Here is a 22,858-nt window from a genome sequence, read left to right as displayed (position 1 = left end):
TGTTTTTGCCCTCTATTTTTTACTTGTTCTTTATCAACACCACATCTACCTCATGTAGGAGAGATCAAGTATTGTTACTAGTGCTGTAAAATTTAGAGACGCTAGAAAGGCTAGGAATGCACACAATTCATACAGACATGGTAGTAATGTCATTGTAAACCTAAAATACCAGTAAATCAATACTACAGGTTTTCTTTTTAGTTGTATAATCAGGGATATTTCAAGAATGTATAACAATATTAATTAAATTTTCAGTGTATAAGACTGTCCCACTAGTTTGTAAAGGGGGAGCAACTCTTGTACAGAAAAACAGACCCATTCAATAATATATATATATTTTAATGTCTAAAAAAAAAAGAAACAAATTATCAACAAATAATAATAAAACAGTAGAATAACAAGACATGTACAAATTCTGGGTTGGGCATCGTCAAGAACGAATGATGTATTTGGGTCATGGAAATGATATGGTGATGCAAAATCCACTAAAGTGGCTAAAACATACATGGACATAAGGAAAAATAGACAATCACTTGGACTTCTTAGAGGTAGTCGAAGAGGCACCGGTCAAACCAGTTTTCTTGGCAGCTAGTGGTCTTGACATGCTAGAAGTTTGGCCGGTGTCGCTGCCCTGGTGCAAATGAAATTGAGAAGGTTTTTACAATTCCATCTTAACAGTAGAATAAAGTCAGTTTCAGTATCTCAGTTTCACTTACAGAGGGAGATGCTCTAGCGAGAGAACGTTGTTTAGACTCAGAAGGAGGAGGTTTCGCATTTCGCTCCAAGCTACATAGCAAAAAAAACAACAACAAGTAATTAGTTTAAAAGAAATCACAAACTCTTCTATCACATATTTTATGACAAGAAAATAGCAGAAGAGTAAACTTTATACTGCTACCACAAACAATTTGAACTGAAAATGGAACAAAGTAAATTTCCTACACAACATCTACACAATACTACAGCATGATCAAACAATAATAAGGAAGCATGGCCCAAAAATTACATCTCAAGAATACCAAATGCTGACGCATTCTGTTGCTGAGTGGAATGTCTTACACAAAAAGCATAAATAAGTTTGAAAAAATAGACAGAGCAAGAGAGCACACCAGGAGTTTTAAAAAATAGAAAATATGTTCTTTAGTGTTAAAGATACATGAAAAATGCAGTAAAAATGCAAACAAAAATAATTAAGATGCACATTCTTTCTTTTTGATGAAAAATAAAATAAATTGACAGAAAAATAGAGGCGCCAAGATACAAAAGAGATAATGTAAACAGGCTCTACACAAGTGAAAGTACTGAACATTTGACTTACATTGATGACCTGGAACTACTATGTGGAGGCAATGGCAAGCCATGAGGCTGCCTATCCTCAACACTGGGAAGGAATAAAATCCATGAAATATTTTTTTCTTTAAATTGGTCAACAGTTGTAACCATACGTCAATTACAACAAAAATTAAAAATAAAAAAATGGAGGAAGAAGGAACTTTTTTCACAGTCATGTGATCCGGCAATCAGTGATAAGTGAGATTTGAGCCAGTGCTTACCTGTTACTTCTGGAAGAAGAACCTTTCTTGAACATCCCAGTCAGTCGCTCTTTCAGATCCCTTTTACTACCTTTAGGATCTTCTGAAGTATTTAGGCTAGCATCAGAGCCATCCTGCCAGACAGGAAACACGGAGAGGTACATAGATAGAGTTGTCAAGGGTAATATTTTGCAGTAACTTACAACGTGGATACATACCTTGTTGTGTAGGGATTCTAAAGAAAGATCTCGAGGGTCGTTTTCATCAACACTTCTTGATTTGGTAAGTCTCTTTGTTAATTTTCCTAGAAGGCCTTTTTTCTTTTTCTTATCTCCTGAGTGAAGGACTTCACTTTGTGTGGATCCACCAGACAAACGACTGGAAATAAAAGAAAAACAATAATCATGCTTGTTTGAAGCAGCAGTGTTTAAATACATATAATAACTACAATTTTATTTTTATTTATTTATTTATTTATTTCACATTTGATGGGCCCCAGGAGCAATGCTCATGTTAAGGGGCAGTTTACAGATTTTTGGATGGTGGTGACATGGCAGATGGTTTGCACACAATTAATAACAAGATAAAAAAATAGATTATATAAAATACATAGAAGTATTAGGCAAGGATAGCAAACAATATTGAAATTATATTTAGTCTACATAAGTACCTGTCCATGCTGTTGTCTCTTCTATTAATTGCTAATCTTGGGTCATCATCTAAGCTTTGTAAACTATTGACACTTCCATCCTCATCATCTCCTTTCCAGAAATTCTATTTATGAAAAGAATTGTTGTTATAAAATATGTGCATTGTAATTTCAGATTAATAATTTCCATCTAACATCAGTAAAGTCACACCTGTTCATTAGCGTTGCTGGTTTGCTCTAGGGAGAGTGTCTTACGCAATAAACTACCCTTCCTCTGAAGCCCAGCTCCTCCTCTTCCCACACTTGGTTTGCTCCGAGTTTCAGCTGGGACTTCAGCTGCTGTATCTGATTCAGTAGATGCAGCCCTGCGTAGCAAATAAGCTTTAAGTTGTTGTACATTGTAGAGTAAGAGAGTTTCTAAGCTAGATGTTAAACTAGAACATACCTTCGTATACCCAGAACTCGTCTTGCTCTCTCCCTATCTCTATCTTGGCTATCTGCACGTTGATATCTTCTTAGCTCATCAGTAACCTCAATCAGGCGCTGGAGAGTTGACTGCATATTTCCCTTGGAATCATCTCGTGACTGAGATTGCTCTGGAAATTGTTAAGACAAAAAAACTGAGCGTTTGTTCTACAAAAGGATGTATTTTAATTAAGATATTCTCTGTATACTCACCTCTGCTGTAGTCCTTTCTTTCAGTTAGAGGAGAAGATTCCCGTGATTTAGGACCCTAAAGAGAACATTTTTATTTAAAACCACAGTTATCAAGTGACAGATGGATGTTATCCTCCAATTACAAAATATGTGAAAATTTTGGTCAGCTTGAATGTACCTTTAGTCGCACTGGAGGTGTGGGAGTCCCTAATGCTTGAGAAGAACCACGCCTGTAGGAAAGCATATCTGGGGACAGTCTCATTAGTTCTTCAACCTGAGTTGAAGCAAAAGAGACAAAACAGCAGTAAATTTCAACTCAAATTGAGTATATCAATGAGGGAGGAAAAACAACAGAAATACAGTATGCGAATTTAAAACTGACCTGGTCAAGGAGAAGCTGTATTTTTCTATCTTCATCATTATCTGCTCGCCGTCGAGCAGAAGCAAGTTGTCTCAAGTCGTCCCTTTCTCGGTCCCATCTTTCTTTTTCTCTACGTAGCTTTTCATTGGTTGTACGCAGTTTTGCGTGAGCATCTCGAAGTTCCAATAAATCACATTGAAGCTGAAAACAAAAGGTTTTAAAATATAATAATATGTTGGTAAATTTACATGAATAACAAACTTATGTTGTATCATGCATAAATTACTGTGCTTATCTATACCTCCATAACTTTCTTGCGATTTTCTTCTTGCTCCTCCTCTGTAGTTTTCTTAATTTGATCTAATCTTCGTTTGGCTTCAAGTCGTTCCTTATCCCTCTCTCTTTCAACCTACAGAGAGGGGAAGGAGGAGACTTATAATCAGGTGAATACGGCAATACAAATAAAAATAAAAAAGCAATTGGAAGTTTACTGACCTCAAAGAGTGTTTGCCTTAGATCACGAGCAAGTGTAGATGTTTCTTGTAGTAACCTAGTTTGTTCTTCCCGCTCTTTGTGCCATGCTAATTCCATTCTTGTCTTCATACCTGGTATTTTTGTTCGCCCACTTGCCACAAGTCTGTCTTCCTCAAGCTAAACATAGAAAATATGAAATATTGAATATTTTCCAATCACTACTTTTTATTTAGGTGAAAATTTTCTCACCTCATTAACTTTAGACTGCATTTCTGACGTTTTCACTTCCCATGCACTCCTCTCTGAAACCAGCTCTGTTTTCAGTTTTGATGCCACAAGACGGGATTCTGACAGCTCATCCTCTAGACAGGCTACTTGTTGTTCCAATGTGGCTATTTTAGAACGAGCTTCTTCAGACTTGAATGGCAAAGGACAAAATTACATTTGACATCAAAGATATTGAGAAAAACAATTGGAAAAATTAATACCTCTTCAGCAGAACTAATGCTTGACAGACGTTTGCTAGCTCCAGGGTTTGACCTTAGCTCAGAAATTGTTTTCTGTGCACCATCGAGCATGTGGCGGAAAGTATCACGTTCCCGTTTAAATCTTGTCACCTGTTAAATAAATGTTTTTTTTCTTTAAAATTATGACAAGATAATTACAGAACTTATAGGATACAAAATGCAAATGTTACAAACTTGTGATTGGAGAGAGTTAAGTTCTTCTGTTATTAGAGACACCCGACTGTCATAACGCATTTTCAATTGTCCTACTTCAGTCTTGCGAGCCTTCTCCTCTTGGAGTAGCCTACACAAAAAACAACAAAAAACGTCATACAAAAATTAGGATTGATCTAAGCCTAAGTATGTAATATGTGTTGACAACAGCTTACTTATTTTTGAGATCCTTCAATTGATTCTCTTTCTCATTGAAATCTGCTGTCATGCGTCTTTGAACTTCTGCCACTTTCTCATAGTCATCTAATTTGCGGCGCAAATCCTCAGACTAAAAAAATAAAAAAAATTAAGTTTACTAGATGGAAACATTGTTAAGAAAATGCAAATGAAATTGGAAACAACATACTTCTCTTCTCATAAGGTCTACTTGATCTCGAAGACCTTGGCCTTCTCGCTTTAACTGTTCAAGTTCAGAAGTTTTCTCATCACAGATTGCCATGAGTTTCTGACGCTCAAGTTGCCATGTATCTGCATTTCCTCGTTTTGACTTCTCCACAATTTCTTTCATTTGTTCCTAAAATGCAAAATAAAATATTAGTACTGAGCAAAAGAAAAAGCAAGTGAAGACTTCATAACAGTTATGTATGCCTCAGTCCAAACCTCCATATCAAGTTTTTCTTTGATCCAAGCATCTTGCTTTGAAGTATAAGTGTCTTGTAAAGTACGCAACTGGGACTGAACTGCCCCTAGTTCTGTGTCCAGAGTTTCAAGTTGTCTAAAAAGGAAACAAAAAATTAAAAAGTCAAGCTGAATTAATATCTAAAAGTAGAAGAGCTATAAGTAATCTAGTACCTCTCAAGAGATTGTTTCTCAGTCACTAATTGAGATTTAGTAACCACATGTTCTTCTTCTAATAATTCATATTTAGCAGTTAGATCTTCATACTCTTGCTTTTCAGAGGACAACTCCTGCTGCAGTGCTAAAAACCCCAAAGATTAAAAAATAATTTTAAAAAATGTATATGCTATTTTACAACAACTACTACAATGGTGTTAAATGTATACCATCTCTGCATTGAAATCATACCTAAGACTTGTTGCTGCAAACTTTCAGTAACCTTAGCAGGTGCTGTGTTGTTTTCTAGTGTTTTTACTTTGCTCCTTAAAGTGTTTAACTCAGTCTCTTTACTCTTAAGTTCTTTTTCATTGTTAAGGCGAGAACGGTCAGATTTTTTCTTTTCAGTCTAGAAACATATAAAAAATTAAAATGTACATTTTAAAGAGCCTACATTTTTAATCTAAATGCATAAATAACAAAAGAAAAGTAAATTGTACCTGAAGTTCGACTTCTAAATCTGTTACCCTCTGCTCAATTTCTCTCTTTTCTTTCACTAATTGATTTTCAATTACTTTGAGTTTTTCTTCCGAGGCTTTCTTGGATTTTTCAGCCTGACAAAATTTAAAAGCAGAAGACAGTTTCGTAGAACAAAAGCAGCATTTTTCGAAGGAACAGAAATTACCACTTCTTTCTCAATACTACTAACCTCCTCCAGCTCCTCCTTCAAGTTCTGCAAATTTGTTTTGGATTCGGCAAGTTCCTCTCGAAGGGCACTCACCTCCCTGGCGACAGCAGAGCCAGCTTTTACTGTAGCATCTGTAGCACGTTCTCTTTCTTCTTTCAAACTCGCTTCCTGTAACACAATCATTTTAAAGGAGGGACAAAGAGATGCGTGTTACATACTTTGCAGATGATGTAATAGACTCAAAATTAGATTTGAAAATTGGAGTTCATTGTAACATGGTTAGTCTTTCACTCCTACTGAATGACAAGAAAGTTAGGGACATCTGATAATAAGCACAAATATTTATTCTAAAAATACACAGCAAGGTTTCAATGAAAGAACACATTTAGAGGCAGAAAGTGGGCAAAGGTCAAGCAGTGGTGGAGTATCTTTGTGCAACTCTCTATAATAGGTATACGCATTAAAAGCAACACTCAAATCTTTTTAAGATAAATTATGATCTAGTTTGGAACCTTAAAAACACATGCATCATAGATGAAATGCAATAAAATTAGCAAGACTTAAAATGAGTGATGCTCGCACACTTTTTTAGCGAGCTCACCAGTTGTTCCATTTGTACAGTCTTCACTGCCAGTTGCTTTCTGGTATCCTCTAGGGCAATCTCAGCTGTCTGCAGTTTCCCTCGAGCATCTTTTAATTCTTCCATTTCAGCCTTCAACTTGTTTGCTGAATCGGTAGCCCCTTTCCGCTCTGATTCAAGCTTTCACACAACCAAAAACACTTAATCTCAATCTAAGTTTAGCACAAGATTTCCAAAGAAAAATGCAAGTTGGGTAATTCATTCAACATGTACAGTGGCTATTCTAAAGTTCTTGACTCAGCACACATAAAGCAACACATACTTAAAATTTACATTTTTAAACCAAAGAAGAAAATATTTCTAGCTTTTGATGGACTTGGACGTCAGAAATACTGTAGCTCTTTTCTCCAGGAAAAGCATGAAGGATGAAGCAAAGACAACATACCTCTTTCTCTAGTTTTGATATTTTTTCTTTCCTTGAAGTCAAAAGACCCTCAGACTTTTTCAGCTTTTCTTCACTCTCCTTTAACTTCTGCTCAATGTCTGAAAGCTGTTTAGATTTTTCTATCATCTAGAAATAAAACATATTTTTAAATATATATATATATTTCTCTTAGAGACAGTCAATAAGCACAATTTTCTCACCTCCTTCTGCAACTTAGACTTTTCTTGTTCAGCCCTTTGAGCAACATCCAACTGTTTCTTAAAAGCTGAAGCTTGTTTCTTCTCCTCCTCGTACTGACGAGTCACAGCTTCAAGCCTTTGAGCAAGAGCAGACATTTCTCCTTGAGCAGAACTACTTGCAGCCTCTAAAACCAATGAAACAAGTACATAAATTTTCATGACACTTCTTGTCTATTAGCAAAAAAATAAAATAAAATATATTTCAAGTAACATACTCTTTTCAGTGAGAAGTTTGGAAAGTTGATCCTCCACATCTTTCTTTTCTTTCCTAAGTTTTTCATTTTCCTCCTTTATTTTATCCTTTTCCTTCTCCAACTTATTTTTCTCTTCTTCTTTCTTCTTAAAGTCTTTAGATGATCGTAGTACTTCCTCCTCAAATTTCCTCTTTGCTGTAATTTTTAGACAAGTGTTAGGATAGAAAAAGATATACTTTGAAAAATGCAGATTACAGGCACACATCATCAGTGAATACCTTCTGCAGCTGCTGCCTTACTTCCTTCCAGTTCTCTCTCCTTTTGATCAAGCTTGTTTCTAATATCAGCTAACTCCTTTTCAACTTTAATTTTTGCTTCCTTGAGTTCATTTAATGCATCAGCGCCTTTGAGTTTTGTTTTGTTTTCTTCTGATATCCTTAGTGCGACTATCATTTCACCTTCAAGAAAACATTTTTTTTCATCCAAATTATTCACAAAGATCAGACAGATTCATAAGGGACAAAGTCTTTTCTCAGCCGTACCTATTTCACTCTCCAATTCTTCTACCATTCTCTTCATTTGCAGTTTAGTAGTTGCATCAGTAGGTTTCTTAGGAGCTCTTGCTTTGTAAAATTCAGAAAGGTTACTTGCTGCATCATCCTTTAATCTCTTCAAAGTTTCACTCAGTTTCTCATTTTCCTTTGAAATCTAGAAAAAGGGAAGGAGACATAGATGTAAGTGCCTTACAAAGTGTACTGATTAAAAAAAAAAAAAAATGCAGCAAAATTTGACTTACTTTAGTAATTTGGACTTTCATTTTGTCTAGTTCGTCATTTTTCAAACTAGCTTTCTTACTTCCTTCCTTGATTATTTCTCCTTCTAGGTCTCTTACCTAAAAAAATTTACATAATTAGAAAAGACACTTTCAAGATCAGTTCTAGAACAATAAATCTTTGGAAAAAATGCTTGTTTCACATATGGGAAGATTACTTTTTGGTTAGCAGAGGACAACTCAGACTCAAGTGATGTGACTTTGTCTTTTAGAACGCGTAGCTCGGCTGCACTACTACTACTGTCTCTTGCATTCTTGGCATTACGCGTTAATTGCAATCTCTTGTTTTCAGAGTTTAGCTTGTCGTTTTCTGCTTCAAGTGTTTGGGTACGTTGACGTAAGACCATTGCTTCATTTTCAATTACTTGAAGCTGGCGCTTAAGATCAATAGCCTGTTGTTCAGTTGGCCCTTCAAGAGATCTAAAATCATGATAAATGGTTGTTGAAAGTAATAATTTGGCATTATAAAATGACAATCAATAAACAATTTACAGTAACAATTTACAGTGCTTACTTTGTTTTAGCCAGGGTCCCTTTTCCTTTCTTTTGAGACACTGACAATTCAGCATTAAGTCTTTCTGCTTCCCTTTCTTTTTCAATGAGCTTTTTCCTAAGTTCTGACGTTTCCTCTTCTAATACCTAGTTAACAGAAGCTCATTAGTTTGCAGAAACATGTGCTTACCTTGGCTTAACTGATCTGGTCAGATCTGTTTTAATATACAAGAAAGCAAAATCTTATCTTACCTTAATCTTTTTCTCATGCAGAGAACTGAGACCTGAGCTTGATGAGTTTTCATTCAAACTGGAGAGAGAGGATGCAGATCCCTTACGACTGTTTTTAGCAGTAAGTTTGTCCTGCAGTTCTTTTACTTTCCGTTTCAATTTATCACCCTCAGATTCCAGATCTTCAACTTTCCTTCTTAAAACAGCTGCCTCCTAAAATCATTTTAAAAAAAAATAATTAATAGTCTAAATGCTTGAGAAATGAAGGAACTGTACATGTATTGGAAAATTAAATGAAACAATGTAACAAACCTGTTCATTCAGTTCCAAAAGCAAACGAAGCTCTGCTGGGTCTTCTTCATCAGATATTCCTTCGTCCTTCTCAACTGGTGGTTCAGGAGTAAGACGATTGGGAGTTGGACTGTGTCGACGAGCTGCCACACATACACACTTTGCATAAGCTTACATGCAAAATAAGTTAAATTGTTAAACGTCAGGAAAAAAATTGGTAAACACATCAAATATTTATTCAAAGCAAGGACTGTGATACACAAAACTTTGTGCAATCAGCTTAGTGTTTCTTTCAAAGAGTTTAAAATTGAACCATAAACACAAAATAAAACATGAAAGAGCATGCAAATTGATATCAAAAAATATTAGTCAGTTGCACATGTAGAATTTAATAAAAGCAGGCACTGCTTACAAAAAAAAAAAAAAAAAAGGGAAAAAGAAAGTTATTGAATAAAATATCAGTTCTACCTAAAGGTATGTTATTCACCAAATACAAATTAACAAGAAAGAAGATTGAAAGTTTATCATACTGAGTACTAAAAATTAAGAAAAGTGAAAGTTTCAGGCATGTTTTTGCAGTATGTAAAATAAAAGGTTTGTTTTTTCCATATTTTTGGCAAATGCAGTCAAGAAAATGGTTACCAATGCTTTATATCAATAAATGAACTATGTATTTGATTTAACCAGATTTTTTTTGCCAGAAATGTAAATATGCCAGTCTGCACCGATAGTGTATGAGATGAAGATAGAAGCCGGTGGGACAGTAAGCATAAGCTACAAGAGCATCTGAGTATTCTATTGTTAGACAAAAAAAAGAGTGCTATTTGGGAGACAACAACTTACACCAAAGAAATTTGACATACCAATATGCGTTATTTTTTAAATAATAAAAAATTTCCCCTGCCTTGGATGTGTTTTACAATTTAAAGAAGACTAAATACACAACAGATTTTTCAAAGTTGCTGTACATGTGTGAAAAGTAAAAATTGCTATTAACTCTCCAGAATATCAGGCTGCATTCCACTGCAACCAAATCAATCATGAGAGGCAAATGCTTTAGCCGTGCACAGCAAGCACATATAGCAACAATTTCACAATCAGCATACAAGATGTTGAAAACAATCACAAGGCTACTCGGTCAGTAATTAATCATATGATAGCAAAGTTGGACTACTTCTGTTTTTTTAACTCTCACCGTCCTGTTTGGTGTTGCATTCAGAGAAATAACTACTAGTGGTGGAAGAAAAAAAAGATACTGAAAGTAAACAAGGAGCCAACAATAAACAGTCAGAGATATGGCAAATGAATTATTAATTGATAGAAACTAATAGATAGATAGATTGTTTGCAGGATTGCAAAACAAAATTGCCTATTGCATTTTATCTTTTTACTATTCCTAAAATTCCCTGAAATTTTAGTTTTACAAGCTTGGCAGCAGTTAACATTAGTATGAATTGATTGCAAAAATCAAGGTTTGGAAGAAAAGCAAGGCTTGTATGTGACTCAAATGGCAAACAGCGCCCAATATATGACTCATGATTCAATATTTGGAATGAATTTTGTCCTTGTTGGAACGTACTTCGAGCCTTGGTAGCCATTTTCTTGAGTTGCAACACGAGAGACTCGTTATCATCTTCAACTCGAGAGACCTTCTTTCTCAGAATTTGCCCCTGCAAACACAACAATTAAAGCATAAACTAAAAACATTTAGAGGATAATTATTTTAGCCATTGATTTTATCTTGGACTAAGTTTAGCCAGCAACAGAGACTATACACAGGAATATGGGCACATGGGAAACTTTAGTCAACAAATAAACATTAATATTGTATCCTGTAAGGAATGGAATGCCCATCATACATCCAGCCTTTCTGTGCAATACATGTAATCACAGTTATCATGAATTGTGTAAAAGTATGGACGTATGAAAAGTGTTAATAGGATAGATATTGGGTGAAGGACTATTTCTTCAACAGAACACAAAATACATCTGAGGGTTTGTGGGTTTGTTTTGGGGCGAAATGAGGAAAGAAAGAGGTCTATATGTCAAGACAATCACCACATCAAACTGCCTTCCCTTCCAAGTGGGCTGCCACTGGATCTACGCATGCCATTAAAACACAGCATTCCAATCTTGTGAATCTTGTGATTTCATTGATGTCCTAATGTAAACAAATCAAAAATCAAAATTTAAAAAAATAATAGAATTATAAAAAAAGGCTAAAAGCGAAAAGTATTATTCATAACTTAGTTTTCTATAGAAAAAATTTACCAAAACTTTTAAAATCAAAAGATTCACACCACCCACAACCGAATGGGTGAGAAAGGTTACCTAGTGGAGTAAGAAGGGCAGCCATAGGCGAACTGCTTGAAAAAAGTGTGCCAGGCGGAAAAACCCAGCCTAGAGACAGCTGCATTCTCCACCAAGATGCAAGGGAATAGATAGGAAGGGAAAGACTAGTCTCACTATTATTTTGTGAACATGGGGAAACAGCCCATAAATTCGAAAGATTTTGTCCAGAGGCTGCAATTTGCAAACTGTCTACATGCTTTCCATCATCAGTTTTTGTATTTGGTGATTTAAGTGGCCATACTGACCAAGTAGAAGCTTCATCCATGGATAAGGGAGGACTAGCAATTTCCTCTATAAGAACAGTATTCTCTTCAATCTCACTGGATGCATCAACTCCATTTAAACCCAATAGAGCAGGGGGCCCCCAAGAGTCAACATCAGGTGTTAGGCCATCCTCATCAGTATTAAATTGATAGTGACTTAAATCAAAGTCAACAATGGGAGCAGATGGGGCTACTGCTGGACTCATAGAATCGGAAATAGAGTTTTCTGAAGTAACAGGAGGAGAGATAAGTGATTCGAGACATGGGATAGTGGTTTCCATATGTAAAAGAAGGTTGTTTGCTTCTAGACTCTGAGATTCAGAAAGATTCTCATGTGCCAGTGATTCTGCTATTGAATTAAGAGAATTCAGGAGAGATGTTATTTTTAGCTCCACCTCTAAACTATCAGGTGATTTGCAATTAATGACATCTAAATCATGATCCAAAACCACTGTTGGTGGTTCTGTTTGTGTACTAATTTCAGACATAACACATCCTGCGGACACTGCCAGGCAGTCAGTTGAGTCTTGCAAAGGTGCAACAACACAAATGCGCTTCTCAATGCTATTTACAGAGTTTGTAGAGACCTCCTCCCTGGCGAGTTCTACAAAAGAATCAGCCTGAGTGAAGGCATCGGTCATATTACAAGACATCTGATGTGCATGAATAAGTTCCTTCAATGAAATATCATCAAGAACATCAAGTAAAGAAAATTCAGTTTGAGTTGAGGAGTTTGAGGAGGAAATATTTGAAAGATTCAGAGTAGATTTGATTATGGTTTCACCTATTCCTGCAGAAATTTCAGAATTTTCAGACGTGTTTGGACAATAAAGATTATGACTAATGTTGGTTTCCTCTTCAAATTCTGTTTCTTGAACTGTAGAAACGTCGTGAATAGCCGTGGACTCAAACACAACAGTTTCCTCATTTGTAACAAGAGCAGCTAAATTTTCGGCGGCATTAGAAAAATTTTGCAATAAGTTTCCAGTATGATCTAGCTCACTGTCAAAGGCAACTTCTTGAGTTTCCCGACACTGTTCTGTGTAATCTAATTTGCACTCAGTAGTGGCATCTGCAGTTTCCACACTATTTACAGCAAAATCTAGTTCACATTCAATGGAAACTTCAGCAGTTTCAACATGACGTCTAGAAGTAAGCACATCTTCAATTACAAAAAATACTTTGAGAAGAGTTAAAAGATCATGAGGGACATAAATCGGTTCAATAGCATCGTAAAATTCTAAATCATCATCACAAAGCAATGAATTAGGTAAATTTGAGAGAAAGATGAGGAGGGAATCTAATAAAGCTCTAACCACTGGAGCAAGACCAGGCGCATGTTTAGAAACAGAAAGCATGAAGACATCAGCTGCAACCGACATTTTTGGTTGATTTTCAGTTAAATCATCATATGTATCCCACATGGACATAGGTGATTCTAGTTCTGGATCAGTTTGTGTGGACAAGGACTGAAGGATAGGTTGAGATTGTGCAGGCAGCTGATAAAATGCTGGTTCATTCCCTTCTTCTAACTTCTCATGCTGTGATCTTGGTTTGGTCATCACATGCTTGCTCATTCTTGGCTTATACTTGATTTGCAGCTTAAAGATCTGGTGAAATGAGCAGCTTATATCACAGGCAATACTCAAAAAATCCCTTGAATTACAGAAATAAACTAACTATAACCCGTCCAGTAATGAGCTAAAATCAATTCATTCACATTCTCCTCTCCTTAATTATCAAACTGTTTCACAGAAAGATGGTGAATCAAGAAGGATGAATACATAAACACACAGTGCCATAGTCTCCATGGTAAAAAAAGCAACTAAAACTAGCACTATTATTAATTTTAGACATTTACCTCTTCCTCGGCAAACTTCAATTGCTCTCTAAGGTCAGCCTCTCTTTCCACTGAGTCTTGCAGGTCTCTAAGCAGCTGAGCAGGATCATCTTGAGAACCTCCTCTTGTAAGGGTTTCTCTAGAGACTTTCTGGAGGCAAAAGTTGAAAAATAAAAGAAAATAAGCAAAAGTACAGAAGTACACTTTCATAACAAACTGCTATCATACCTCTCCTGAGGGAACTTTCGGCAAACTGCCAAGCATGGGTGCTTTACGTTTGGGCTCATCTTTAGAATCCTCTCTTGCTTTAAGTCTGTTGTTAGTATCCTCAAGTTCACGCTGTAGCCGTGCTGAAACCTAAAAGTAAAGCCAACATAGAGGAAATATGTTATAATGGATAAAAAAAAAACAACCAGAAATGGCATAGTTCAATATATTTGTAAGACTGCCATACTTCACCTCATTAGAGAGAGCTAGTTCTTGTTCCAAATGACGAATTCTATTAGCTTTCTCAGTCATGTCTTCACCAACACCCAACTGAGAGAGAGAGAAAAAAGACATCTGTTGTTTAGTCAAAGAAATTTGAAAGATTTTCAAACCAGAAATGCTACACAGTAATACACATATAACTATTTCGAGCAGTATACACTTGGAGGTAGTAATGCCACACGGTAACAAAGCAGCAAAGTAGAACCACTACCTCCTGGTGCAATACTAGTTATGAGCTATCAAACAATGTTCTACAAGCAGACAAAATAAAAACTAAAGAGATAGATATATACTTCAAAGAAAATGTATTTTGTAGCTTTATGTTGCATAAGGTGACCATTTAATTGTAACAGCAATGCACTGAATGGAGAGTATTATATGCTTTGTGATATGTTTATGTTTGCATAGTGCCCGAACTCACCACACTATGCAGAAATGAGTGCTTTGCTGTGAGTTCATCTCCATGAAGCTGACCTGGGTTTGACCCACTTGCATTGAGACCGATAGTTTTTGCAATAACAGGTACACGTAGAATTAATTCTGCCTGAGTCATGGTGAGCTGCAGTAAAATGGAAAATGAATTGTGCAGTACAAAGTTGTGTGTCAATTTTCAGTGAACTGTGTGACTAGAATGAAACCACCAATAAATACTGTATTTGAAGGATTTGAATGTTATATCTTATTAGTTCGGGGTTCCTACCAGTACATAAATGTTGCAAAATATACTGTAAGAGTTGAAAAACATATAAAATAAAAAAATAAAGCACTGATAGATAAAACTGTTGAAAGAGGTGAGTATAAAAACATGCTGGATAAACTGAAGGCTGAGACCTATAGGAAGTGCATTGAACTAATGGTACTGTAGGGGGGGAAAATGAAAGAGAGATGTCTACAAAACAAAGAACCTCGTGCATCATGCATTTTCACCAAAGCAAATTAAAACCCAAGAAAATACCCACAATTCTTTTTAATGAAGCATTCATACCATATTAAAACAAAAACTGGTTACTTCATTGCTTTGGTGAAAATAGGGCAAGGGAAATAAAGGTCCAAATGTCAAACAAGCTATCCAGAGAATGATCAGTACAACATAGAAAGACATAAAAAAATTAGTAAACAAAAACTCACATCCTGAAGTTTCTTTTCAAACTCTGCTTTTTCATTTTCAAGAGACTCTAGTTTTCGTTCAGACTTTCGTAGTTTGAAAGATAAAATTCTACAATTTTTAGCTGTTTGTTCCAATTCTTTTTTCAAAGATGTGTATTCATCTGCTTGATCCTCTCTATAAAAGTGTTCAAAAGTTAGGACACAATAAGAAAAGAATCAACTTAAAAATAATTGTGATGATGTACCACAGCAAAATTACAATAAAAATAAAACCATCTTGTACCTAAAATTATCTTGCAGTTCCTCCATTTCTTCCTCTAAGTCTCTTAATTCTCTTTTCATATCTTCATTTTCATCCATTAACTCCTCGCAAAGAGTTTCTGCAGCTAGAAGTTTGGAACGTAATTCATCTGTAGCCCGTTGGTTTGCACCTGGTAGTGGCCTGTTACTAAGTTCTTCTTCCAATTCTTTAACTCGTAAACTCAAGGTTTTTTTCTCATCTAATAAATCCTCTGATCTTGTTTGGTACTCATTTACTTTCTGTTGAAGCTTCAGAACCTGAGATAGAGGGTAATCAGCAGTCAAATTAATCCAATTAGATAGTTCTACGGTAATATATTTAACATACTGTAGCACAAAAAAATTCCTACCTCAGAAGCTGCTGTCTTACTCGGTCCAGTATCCATAGCAGCAAGTCTTCTAAGTAGTATATCACTCTTCTCTCTTTCAACTCTTTCACATCGTGTCTTAACAGCATCTAGCTCTGCCTTGAGACTCTCAATTTGATCCTAACAATTTCACAAAATTAGTCATGTCTAAACAGACAAAATGAAAAAGTTATAAATCATGAATTAATAGGGAAACAAATATTACCTGCAAATCACTGTCATTTCGATCTACTAATGTTGTTTCCGTAGTTTCTGTCGTTTCTGTCCCTGCAATGCTAATATCATCATCGTCTTCATTCAGACTATCTTCTCCAGAGCTCGAACTGTGAGAGTTGTTGACAGTTGGAGTAGAACTTTGAGCTGTCTTAGCTTTACTTTTGGTTTTTGTGGCTTTTGATCCCTTAACCTGTGTATTTTAATAAAATCAGAAGTTGCAAGTCTGTATAAAATAGGTATAAAATAGGTTGAGTGTAAGAAAAATAGATGGAGGGAAATTTACCTGAAGTATGAACTGAACGTCTGGACTTGTAACAGCATCCTTTTGGTCTGCTTTGATTCCAGCTGTCTTGGTTCTTGTAGATGTCTTTGCAGAAAGATCTTTTGTTGATTTTGATGCAGAAGAAGCTGAAGATGGGGCAAGGGGAGGTCTACTTCGCAGACCACCACTGCCTGATAAGGTTTGGTTACTGATACTGCTAGATGATAATGAATCTTCTTTGGAATTTCTATGTTGATTGTTGTTGTTAGTATCATTAGTTGAGTTATAGGAAGAAGAGGCCCATGAGCTTTTGCGGGTCGGGCCAGGTAGAGAGGGAGAAGCTGTTCGTCTCCGAACGGTGAAACTTGTGCTTCGAAAGTTATCTGTTTACAGGAAAAATACGACTTACTTCTGTGAAGAAGAACAGGTTTGAAAAGCAAGCTCACATATTTTTGGAAGCACCACAACAGAGAGTCACTGCTACAAATGAACTGTGGATGATATGACAAACACTCAAAGCTGCAAACCAGAATACGGCCACCCACAAACTTGAAATCAGAATCATGTAATAAAAACTCCAAACTTTAAAAAAAAATAAAAAATACTTAAAAACTTTTGAATCATAACTAAGTAAAAACCAAAAATGAGTTGAAAATGATATCTTAAGGAACACATAACTGTCATAAATGCTTTTAAGTGAGGTACATATTTGACAAAAATTGTCATCTTAGTCGCCTGTAATTGAAATGATGTCCAGTTGACATCAAAGCAGGCCCCCATTATGACAACATTTTGAAAAGTACCTTTCTTTGAAGTCTTGTTGATAAATCTGTATGTATAAATTTTCCTGGAAAATGTTCAATGTCTGAAATGTCTGATTCAAAATGGTCACTACCATTGAAGATGTAATATTTATGACATAAAGGGATTTTATATATGGCTATGGTGAAACAAAATAGATGATCTTAACAAATAAAACTGAGACACAAGCAGCATGTGTTTGTTAACCAAAATTTGAAACACCTGGTACAATAGCCTTTTTAATAATGACTATGTTTATAAATTCACCAGATGTCAAATATTGCAATACATAAAGCAATTGGCACAGAAGGCACAATAAATGCTACACTGAAAAGAAAATGGATATCAAATTAGCTTATAAGAAGCAACACAGTTTTAGTCTATCAGTCACAAATTAAGAATTTTGGAAAATAAAAAATGAATGTGTGATGGTACAATCTCTCTTTAGGATCATTTGCTTTGTGATTTCCATTTCAAAGGTAATGCTTTGCAGTGGAAGACACAATAACAAACAAAACTTCCGAAGGACTGATTGGCAAGTTGATGAACTGGAATTCGTGAGTGATGATATGAACAATTATACATGCCACAAAAAAAATAAAAAAATTCTCCTGTCCATAATAACCAGCAGCATAAAATTAACACAGCCAGAAAGTGAAAGTGTCTGTTTGGAGGACTCTTATTGAAAACTTCTGTTTAGCAAGAAGGTATTTTGAGATGAAAATATTTTCTCCATCAACACATACCTTCTTCCTTCTCCTTTGTCTGTCCAGTATCGGGAGGTGCAGGTCGGCGCCTGGGCAATGTTATGCTCACGGTGGTTGTAAGGTTATCGTCATTAAGATTTCCCAAATCTGGGGTTGAAGTCCAAGACGACGCTGGCCGAGACAGACTAGTGTTCCCAAACCTGAATAAAATAAGATAGGGAATGTCAGTCAAGTCAAGTATGCAGGGGAAAAAGGTAACTGGCATCTCTGTGATATCAATAGAGCAGATTTATGCGTGAATAGTAACAATAAAAAATGAAAATACCTAGAGTCATTTGAAGACGTTGCACTACTGGAGCTGGTTCTACTGTCCTGTACAGCATTGCTGCTGCTGCTACTACTGCTGCCTGACCGCAGGCCACTGCTACTACTGCTGATGCCACTGTCGCCTCGACCGTCATCGCGAAGTCTGTGAAAAAGTTAGAAAAGATGGTTCTTACAAGATTTTAATTGGAAATTTTCCAGTGGTTCTCCCCTAAAATTTTAGGACAGAAACAACTCTTTAAAAAAAAGTAAAAGATTATCAAACAATAAAAACAAATTAAATACTGATCTTGAAGGCAGGTGATACATTTAATGATGTCTGATTTTGCAGCCATCGTACACGAGAACAAATAATATTTGTTTTTTTTTACCACAATGGTATTTGTTGTTGGACCGTGCTTCATCCCGCCCGTACATACACTACACTACTGGTGACTCACGCCTTGTGCCTCCTCTGCAACGCTGCATGAAAGCGAGTGACACATTATTTGAGTGTCATGTAATTTCTTGTTAGTTCTTAGTGAGTAGGATTCCAAATTGTATCGCCCGATAAAAAGAGAAGAAGTGGATGGATGATGAGCACTTCCCTCTGGCCGTCGCGGTCCATTTGGGTCGCTCGTCAAGGGAGCGCCTGCGTGGGTAGGCCGTCCCGCGAGACTGGCGAGTCCAACGGGCCGGCCTACCTCCCAGGCGCTCCGCCTCAACCAGGCACCAGGCACCGACCTCGCCCCCATCTCTGGCGGCCGAGGCTGGGGGCTAGGGGTCCGCCTCGCCTCACCGAAAGAGCAGCAAATGAATCAAGCAGGTTGCCCTTTACAGAGGCACCCGATGATTCCCTGCCCCTCTCCTCGTCTCCTGGCCTCGCCCGGGCGAAACAAAGTGAGCAGGAAAGGGGGGAGGGGGAGGAGAGGGATGCGGGGCGCGGGACGGGAGCGACACTGTCGCTGTTTTCGTACGGCCGTGTGCACGAAGGGCAAGGGGAGAGTGGGGAAATGTGGTGGGGGGGGGGAACAGAGCCGAGATGCGGGGAAATACCAAACGGCCATCGTGCGCAGGTGGTAGAGTGGTGGTGGTGGTGGTGGTGGTGGTGGAGGTAGGTGGGAGAGCGAAGGGGTGGTGTGCGGGGCCTCTCTCCTGGAGGGCAAGGGCGGCTGACAATGTTGTAGTACAGTAGCGGCCTCGGTGGCAGCCGGCAACACAGAATAAATTCCGCATTGACCCGGGGCGGGCGAAGAGGGAGGGGCGGACACCCCACCGCTTTGTTAATTTGGACCGCAGCCTACCCGGCCCGTCCCACGGTCCGCCCTCTCCTTTCAGCGCCTCTTCCTGCCGGGGAGCTTGGCTCCGCTGCGTGGGCCCGGGCCTTGGGCGGAGAGGCGAAGCGGACAGCGGACATGGTGGTAATGAGACAGCGCTCGTCCCGGGCGGGGGGCGGGGCGGGGCCGGGCGGGGCGGGGCGGGGCGGGGCGTCCAGGGCGATCCACGCGATTAGGCACGGGGGTGCGTCGCGTCGCCGGCCGAAACGCCAGAGAGGAATAATAAACTACCAGGAAGAGGGCGGCGAGGAGAGAGAGAGAGAGAGAGAGTGAGAGAGCGTCGATTGCAAAAACGAGTTGGACCGGGACCATAGATCACCACGGCCACGAGCGTGACAGGTGTGACGTAGAGTGTGACGGGGCCCGCGCGTCGTCGTGCGCCGTCACACTTCCGCCACGCCACCGCCACCGCCGCCGCCCGCGGCTGTTTTTTTCGACGCGCAGGGACACCGCGGCGCAGCGTAGGGTGGGATGCGCGTCGCGCGTCGTCGTCGTGGACTTGGAGCGCGGCCACGGCGGCGGCCGCGAAGGGGCGCGGGGGAGGCGGGGAGCGGGCGCGGCCGGGGGAGCAGGTGCGGACGGAGGGCGGGCGGCCTCTGGATCCCCTCACACACCTCCTTCACGGGCGGGGATGTGGGGGTCGGGGGTTGTTAGCGCCTTTCGTTGACCGACGGGAGAAAAATTGGGGAAACGAGGTGGTCGAGGGAAAAGAGAGAGAGAGAGAGGATAAAGCGAAAGGAGGTAGTAGGGAAAGTGTGAACAAACGGGGAGCAGGGACGGCAATGGGCTAGAACGCTGCGCAGGGGGTGCAGCGGCCGCGGCGTTGCCAACTTTCCGGCCGAGAGGTACGTGCTCGTGGCGCGGGCGCGGCGGACACAGGGTGGCCAACGTCAACAGACCGCGAGACCCGCTCGAGCGAGAGCGAGCAGGGGGTGCCCTGCGCTCCGCTGCTGGGCGGCTGCTGGGCGGCACCGCACCCACCGCGGTTGGCCCCCGGGAGCGCCGCGGGTACAGTCCGACTGCCGGCAGCGCACCCGGCGTACCCGCAGCCGGGCCATAAATCAATCAAGTTGACCAAACAACAACAACAACAACTTGCTCGCTGGTGAAACAAACCCCCCCTCTGCAGGGCCGCCGCGGCGCGCGTGTAATGTAGTGCAAGTGGCGTCGAGCAGCGCCAGGGCGGCGCACGTGCTGCGCATTCCCGCGCACGGCCCCAGGACGGCGACGGCAGCCCGCCGGGCACGCGCATTCCGACACGGCCACTCGCTCGACGGGCAGGTCCCGGTCCCGGTGACGGTGACGGTTGATGATGAACAAGCGGTCTGCTCACCGCGAGGAGGTCGAGCTCCAGGAGGACAGGCTGGGCGAGGACGCGGTGACATCCTGCTCCTTGTTGCGGTTGCCGTGCTCCTTGTAGTCCCTGCGGGCCGAGGAGACATTAGCACTGGCGTCATCGAGTAGTACACAGCCTGGTAGGTGAGGCGCCGCCAAATGGGCCCGGGGGCAGGGCACTTGTGCACGGCGGTACCGACCTGAAGCAGCGCTTGCAGCGGGTGGGCCAGCGAACCTGCGGGTGGAAGCCCAGCGGGCACAGCGGGTCGCCCTTGGTGGTCGGGTACAGGTGATGCATGGTGGCGGCCGCCTAGAGGGCCCCGCGGACCGGGCTGGGCCTGCAACAAGTATCCCCGGGCAAAACGGTCAATGCACGCCACGCACAGCAAGCAACACTCGGCTCGGCAGGGTATAGTCGGTGAACCGGCCGGCGGCGCCAGGCAGAACAACAGGTTGAGGACAAAGTGAAAAGGGTGTAAGTCCTCGAACTTCCCATTGGACAAACGCCGTTTCCACCTTTTACCATAGTGATATTTCCTGAGACGACTTTGAAAATCCATACTTTGGGACCAATACTGACCCACAGTTGCAAGCGTAGCAGGACATAGCGTTGTCCTAATGTCGCAAACCCCTAAGAAGCAGGAAATGGCTACTGATATGTGACTAAAAATTTCGGCTAAATGCCCGACATTTTAATACTAATTTTCCAGACGCCACGTGCTGTTGTGATACGGCGTTAAAAAGGTTGAAATAATGTGGAAATGTTATCAAAACAAATGAGCTTCTTATTATTATTTTTTGATCTCAAAGTTCAGAACAATAAAGCTTGCAACGACGACACCCTGCCGATGTTCACATCGCACCATACACTAAGCTCACACAGCTTCCCGCTCGTATTGTATAACACCCCCACCCCACCCACATCACCCCCTTCCTGCTCGCCCACTAATCCTAATGGCGGACAACACGATGGCCATCAACAGCCATTACTGATGGGTCATCATCGCCGACCAGCCCTGCCAAGCCCGGCGCGGCGCGGCGGGGGCGGCGGGCAGCTCACTGCACCCTTGGCCTCCTTGCGCCCATCCCGTCCCGTCCACCGCGCATACAATGCCCCGCCCCGCGCTGCAGCTGAAGCTCGGGTGAACCAACGCAAACGTTGTGGGCAGGAGGCCGCCCCCATCCCATACACCCGTGAAAGCCCTCTCGTCGGTATGGTGTTCGCAATGCCAGGATGCGGTCGGCAGGTGGTTTACGCGCCCCGACGCGCCCAATACTTTCATGATTGACTATCCCCCCGGGGACTGGACTGCCCTACTCGTCGTGGTGAGAGGCGATATGCAACCCCACATAGAGTTAGCAATCGGTCGGACACTACCCCGGCGAGCTTACCCGACAGTCTTCTGTCTCTCGTACTCATATCTGACGTGAGATGGGAGTGAGAGAGACAGAAGACTGTCGGGTAAGCTCGCCGGGGTAGTGTCCGACCGATTGCAAACTCTAACCCCACAGTCTCACAGTCCACTGATGCGGGATGGGGTGAAAAAGCCGCACAAACCACCTGCTATGGGGTCGTCCAAAAAGTGCGCCCGTTTCTTCAGAGTCATCCGGCAAATTGTACGGGAGCTCAGCGCCTGCGAGACTACGGGTAGGCCATCCCGCGGCACACGCATGCACTGCAAACGATATATTGCCTACCCATCAGGCGCTATATGAGAGCTTAAACAGGCTGAACTTGACAGTTCCGTAACGGCGAATGGATGGCCCCTATGTAATGTCGTCTTGCTGGCGTGTCGGGGGTGGGGGGTGGGGGGCAGGACGAGCGTCACTCATGGGTGGACGAGGTAGGGGAGGGACGCTCCTAGTGAGCCGCCTGGGGGGTAGACAATCTAAGCTGCAATCTCTATATGTTGTAGGCAGTGTATCGCCTCATCTATGTCGGTCGGACCTTAAACCGCGCCTGGGGTATAGACGTGTAGTACGGCAGCAATAAGAATCC

General features: G+C 40.6%; 1 protein-coding gene across 7 annotated transcripts in view; it reads right to left on the bottom strand.

The window, feature by feature from the left end:
• Nucleotides 1-318: 318 nt before the first annotated feature.
• LOC113212291 (trichohyalin) overlaps nucleotides 319-22,858 on the bottom strand; it is a 25,704-nt gene continuing 3,164 nt past the window's right edge. The window contains exons 2-49 of one of the 7 annotated variants that reach the window (XM_052266881.1): nucleotides 21,060-21,197; nucleotides 20,858-20,947; nucleotides 18,210-18,353; nucleotides 17,924-18,084; nucleotides 16,398-16,759; nucleotides 16,104-16,304; nucleotides 15,881-16,018; nucleotides 15,514-15,788; nucleotides 15,252-15,405; nucleotides 14,094-14,171; nucleotides 13,863-13,991; nucleotides 13,656-13,784; nucleotides 10,759-10,849; nucleotides 10,375-10,434; nucleotides 9,201-9,322; nucleotides 8,910-9,101; nucleotides 8,680-8,804; nucleotides 8,324-8,585; nucleotides 8,130-8,225; nucleotides 7,876-8,041; nucleotides 7,612-7,791; nucleotides 7,355-7,528; nucleotides 7,101-7,264; nucleotides 6,901-7,026; nucleotides 6,477-6,635; nucleotides 5,897-6,043; nucleotides 5,688-5,801; nucleotides 5,440-5,596; nucleotides 5,206-5,332; nucleotides 5,014-5,128; nucleotides 4,760-4,927; nucleotides 4,569-4,681; nucleotides 4,375-4,483; nucleotides 4,162-4,290; nucleotides 3,923-4,090; nucleotides 3,695-3,850; nucleotides 3,501-3,608; nucleotides 3,221-3,400; nucleotides 3,017-3,112; nucleotides 2,860-2,914; nucleotides 2,627-2,777; nucleotides 2,393-2,546; nucleotides 2,203-2,306; nucleotides 1,751-1,910; nucleotides 1,554-1,666; nucleotides 1,319-1,381; nucleotides 717-786; nucleotides 319-631 (exon numbers count right to left, since the gene is read on the bottom strand). In XM_052266881.1, coding sequence (XP_052122841.1) covers nucleotides 530-631; nucleotides 717-786; nucleotides 1,319-1,381; nucleotides 1,554-1,666; nucleotides 1,751-1,910; nucleotides 2,203-2,306; nucleotides 2,393-2,546; nucleotides 2,627-2,777; nucleotides 2,860-2,914; nucleotides 3,017-3,112; nucleotides 3,221-3,400; nucleotides 3,501-3,608; nucleotides 3,695-3,850; nucleotides 3,923-4,090; nucleotides 4,162-4,290; nucleotides 4,375-4,483; nucleotides 4,569-4,681; nucleotides 4,760-4,927; nucleotides 5,014-5,128; nucleotides 5,206-5,332; nucleotides 5,440-5,596; nucleotides 5,688-5,801; nucleotides 5,897-6,043; nucleotides 6,477-6,635; nucleotides 6,901-7,026; nucleotides 7,101-7,264; nucleotides 7,355-7,528; nucleotides 7,612-7,791; nucleotides 7,876-8,041; nucleotides 8,130-8,225; nucleotides 8,324-8,585; nucleotides 8,680-8,804; nucleotides 8,910-9,101; nucleotides 9,201-9,322; nucleotides 10,375-10,434; nucleotides 10,759-10,849; nucleotides 13,656-13,784; nucleotides 13,863-13,991; nucleotides 14,094-14,171; nucleotides 15,252-15,405; nucleotides 15,514-15,788; nucleotides 15,881-16,018; nucleotides 16,104-16,304; nucleotides 16,398-16,759; nucleotides 17,924-18,084; nucleotides 18,210-18,353; nucleotides 20,858-20,947; nucleotides 21,060-21,157 — 6,735 coding nt within the window. In that variant the 5' untranslated portion in view covers nucleotides 21,158-21,197 and the 3' untranslated portion in view covers nucleotides 319-529. Of the gene's footprint in view, nucleotides 632-716; nucleotides 787-1,318; nucleotides 1,382-1,553; nucleotides 1,667-1,750; nucleotides 1,911-2,202; nucleotides 2,307-2,392; nucleotides 2,547-2,626; nucleotides 2,778-2,859; nucleotides 2,915-3,016; nucleotides 3,113-3,220; nucleotides 3,401-3,500; nucleotides 3,609-3,694; nucleotides 3,851-3,922; nucleotides 4,091-4,161; nucleotides 4,291-4,374; nucleotides 4,484-4,568; nucleotides 4,682-4,759; nucleotides 4,928-5,013; nucleotides 5,129-5,205; nucleotides 5,333-5,439; nucleotides 5,597-5,687; nucleotides 5,802-5,896; nucleotides 6,044-6,476; nucleotides 6,636-6,900; nucleotides 7,027-7,100; nucleotides 7,265-7,354; nucleotides 7,529-7,611; nucleotides 7,792-7,875; nucleotides 8,042-8,129; nucleotides 8,226-8,323; nucleotides 8,586-8,679; nucleotides 8,805-8,909; nucleotides 9,102-9,200; nucleotides 9,323-10,374; nucleotides 10,435-10,758; nucleotides 10,850-11,510; nucleotides 13,405-13,655; nucleotides 13,785-13,862; nucleotides 13,992-14,093; nucleotides 14,172-14,544; nucleotides 14,695-15,251; nucleotides 15,406-15,513; nucleotides 15,789-15,880; nucleotides 16,019-16,103; nucleotides 16,305-16,397; nucleotides 16,760-17,923; nucleotides 18,085-18,209; nucleotides 18,354-20,857; nucleotides 20,948-21,059; nucleotides 21,198-22,858 lie in introns of those variants that run through there. The other 6 variants (XM_052266876.1, XM_052266880.1, XM_052266882.1 and 3 more) reach the window with 6 other exon arrangements.

The sequence above is a fragment of the Frankliniella occidentalis genome, unplaced genomic scaffold (assembly GCF_000697945.3).
Source record: "Frankliniella occidentalis isolate FOCC.00 unplaced genomic scaffold, Focc_3.1 Scaffold44, whole genome shotgun sequence".
In the NCBI taxonomy this organism is placed as follows: Eukaryota; Metazoa; Arthropoda; class Insecta; order Thysanoptera; family Thripidae; genus Frankliniella; species Frankliniella occidentalis.
Note: the sequence above shows the minus strand (reverse complement) of the source record. Positions and strands in the feature narration are given on the sequence as shown.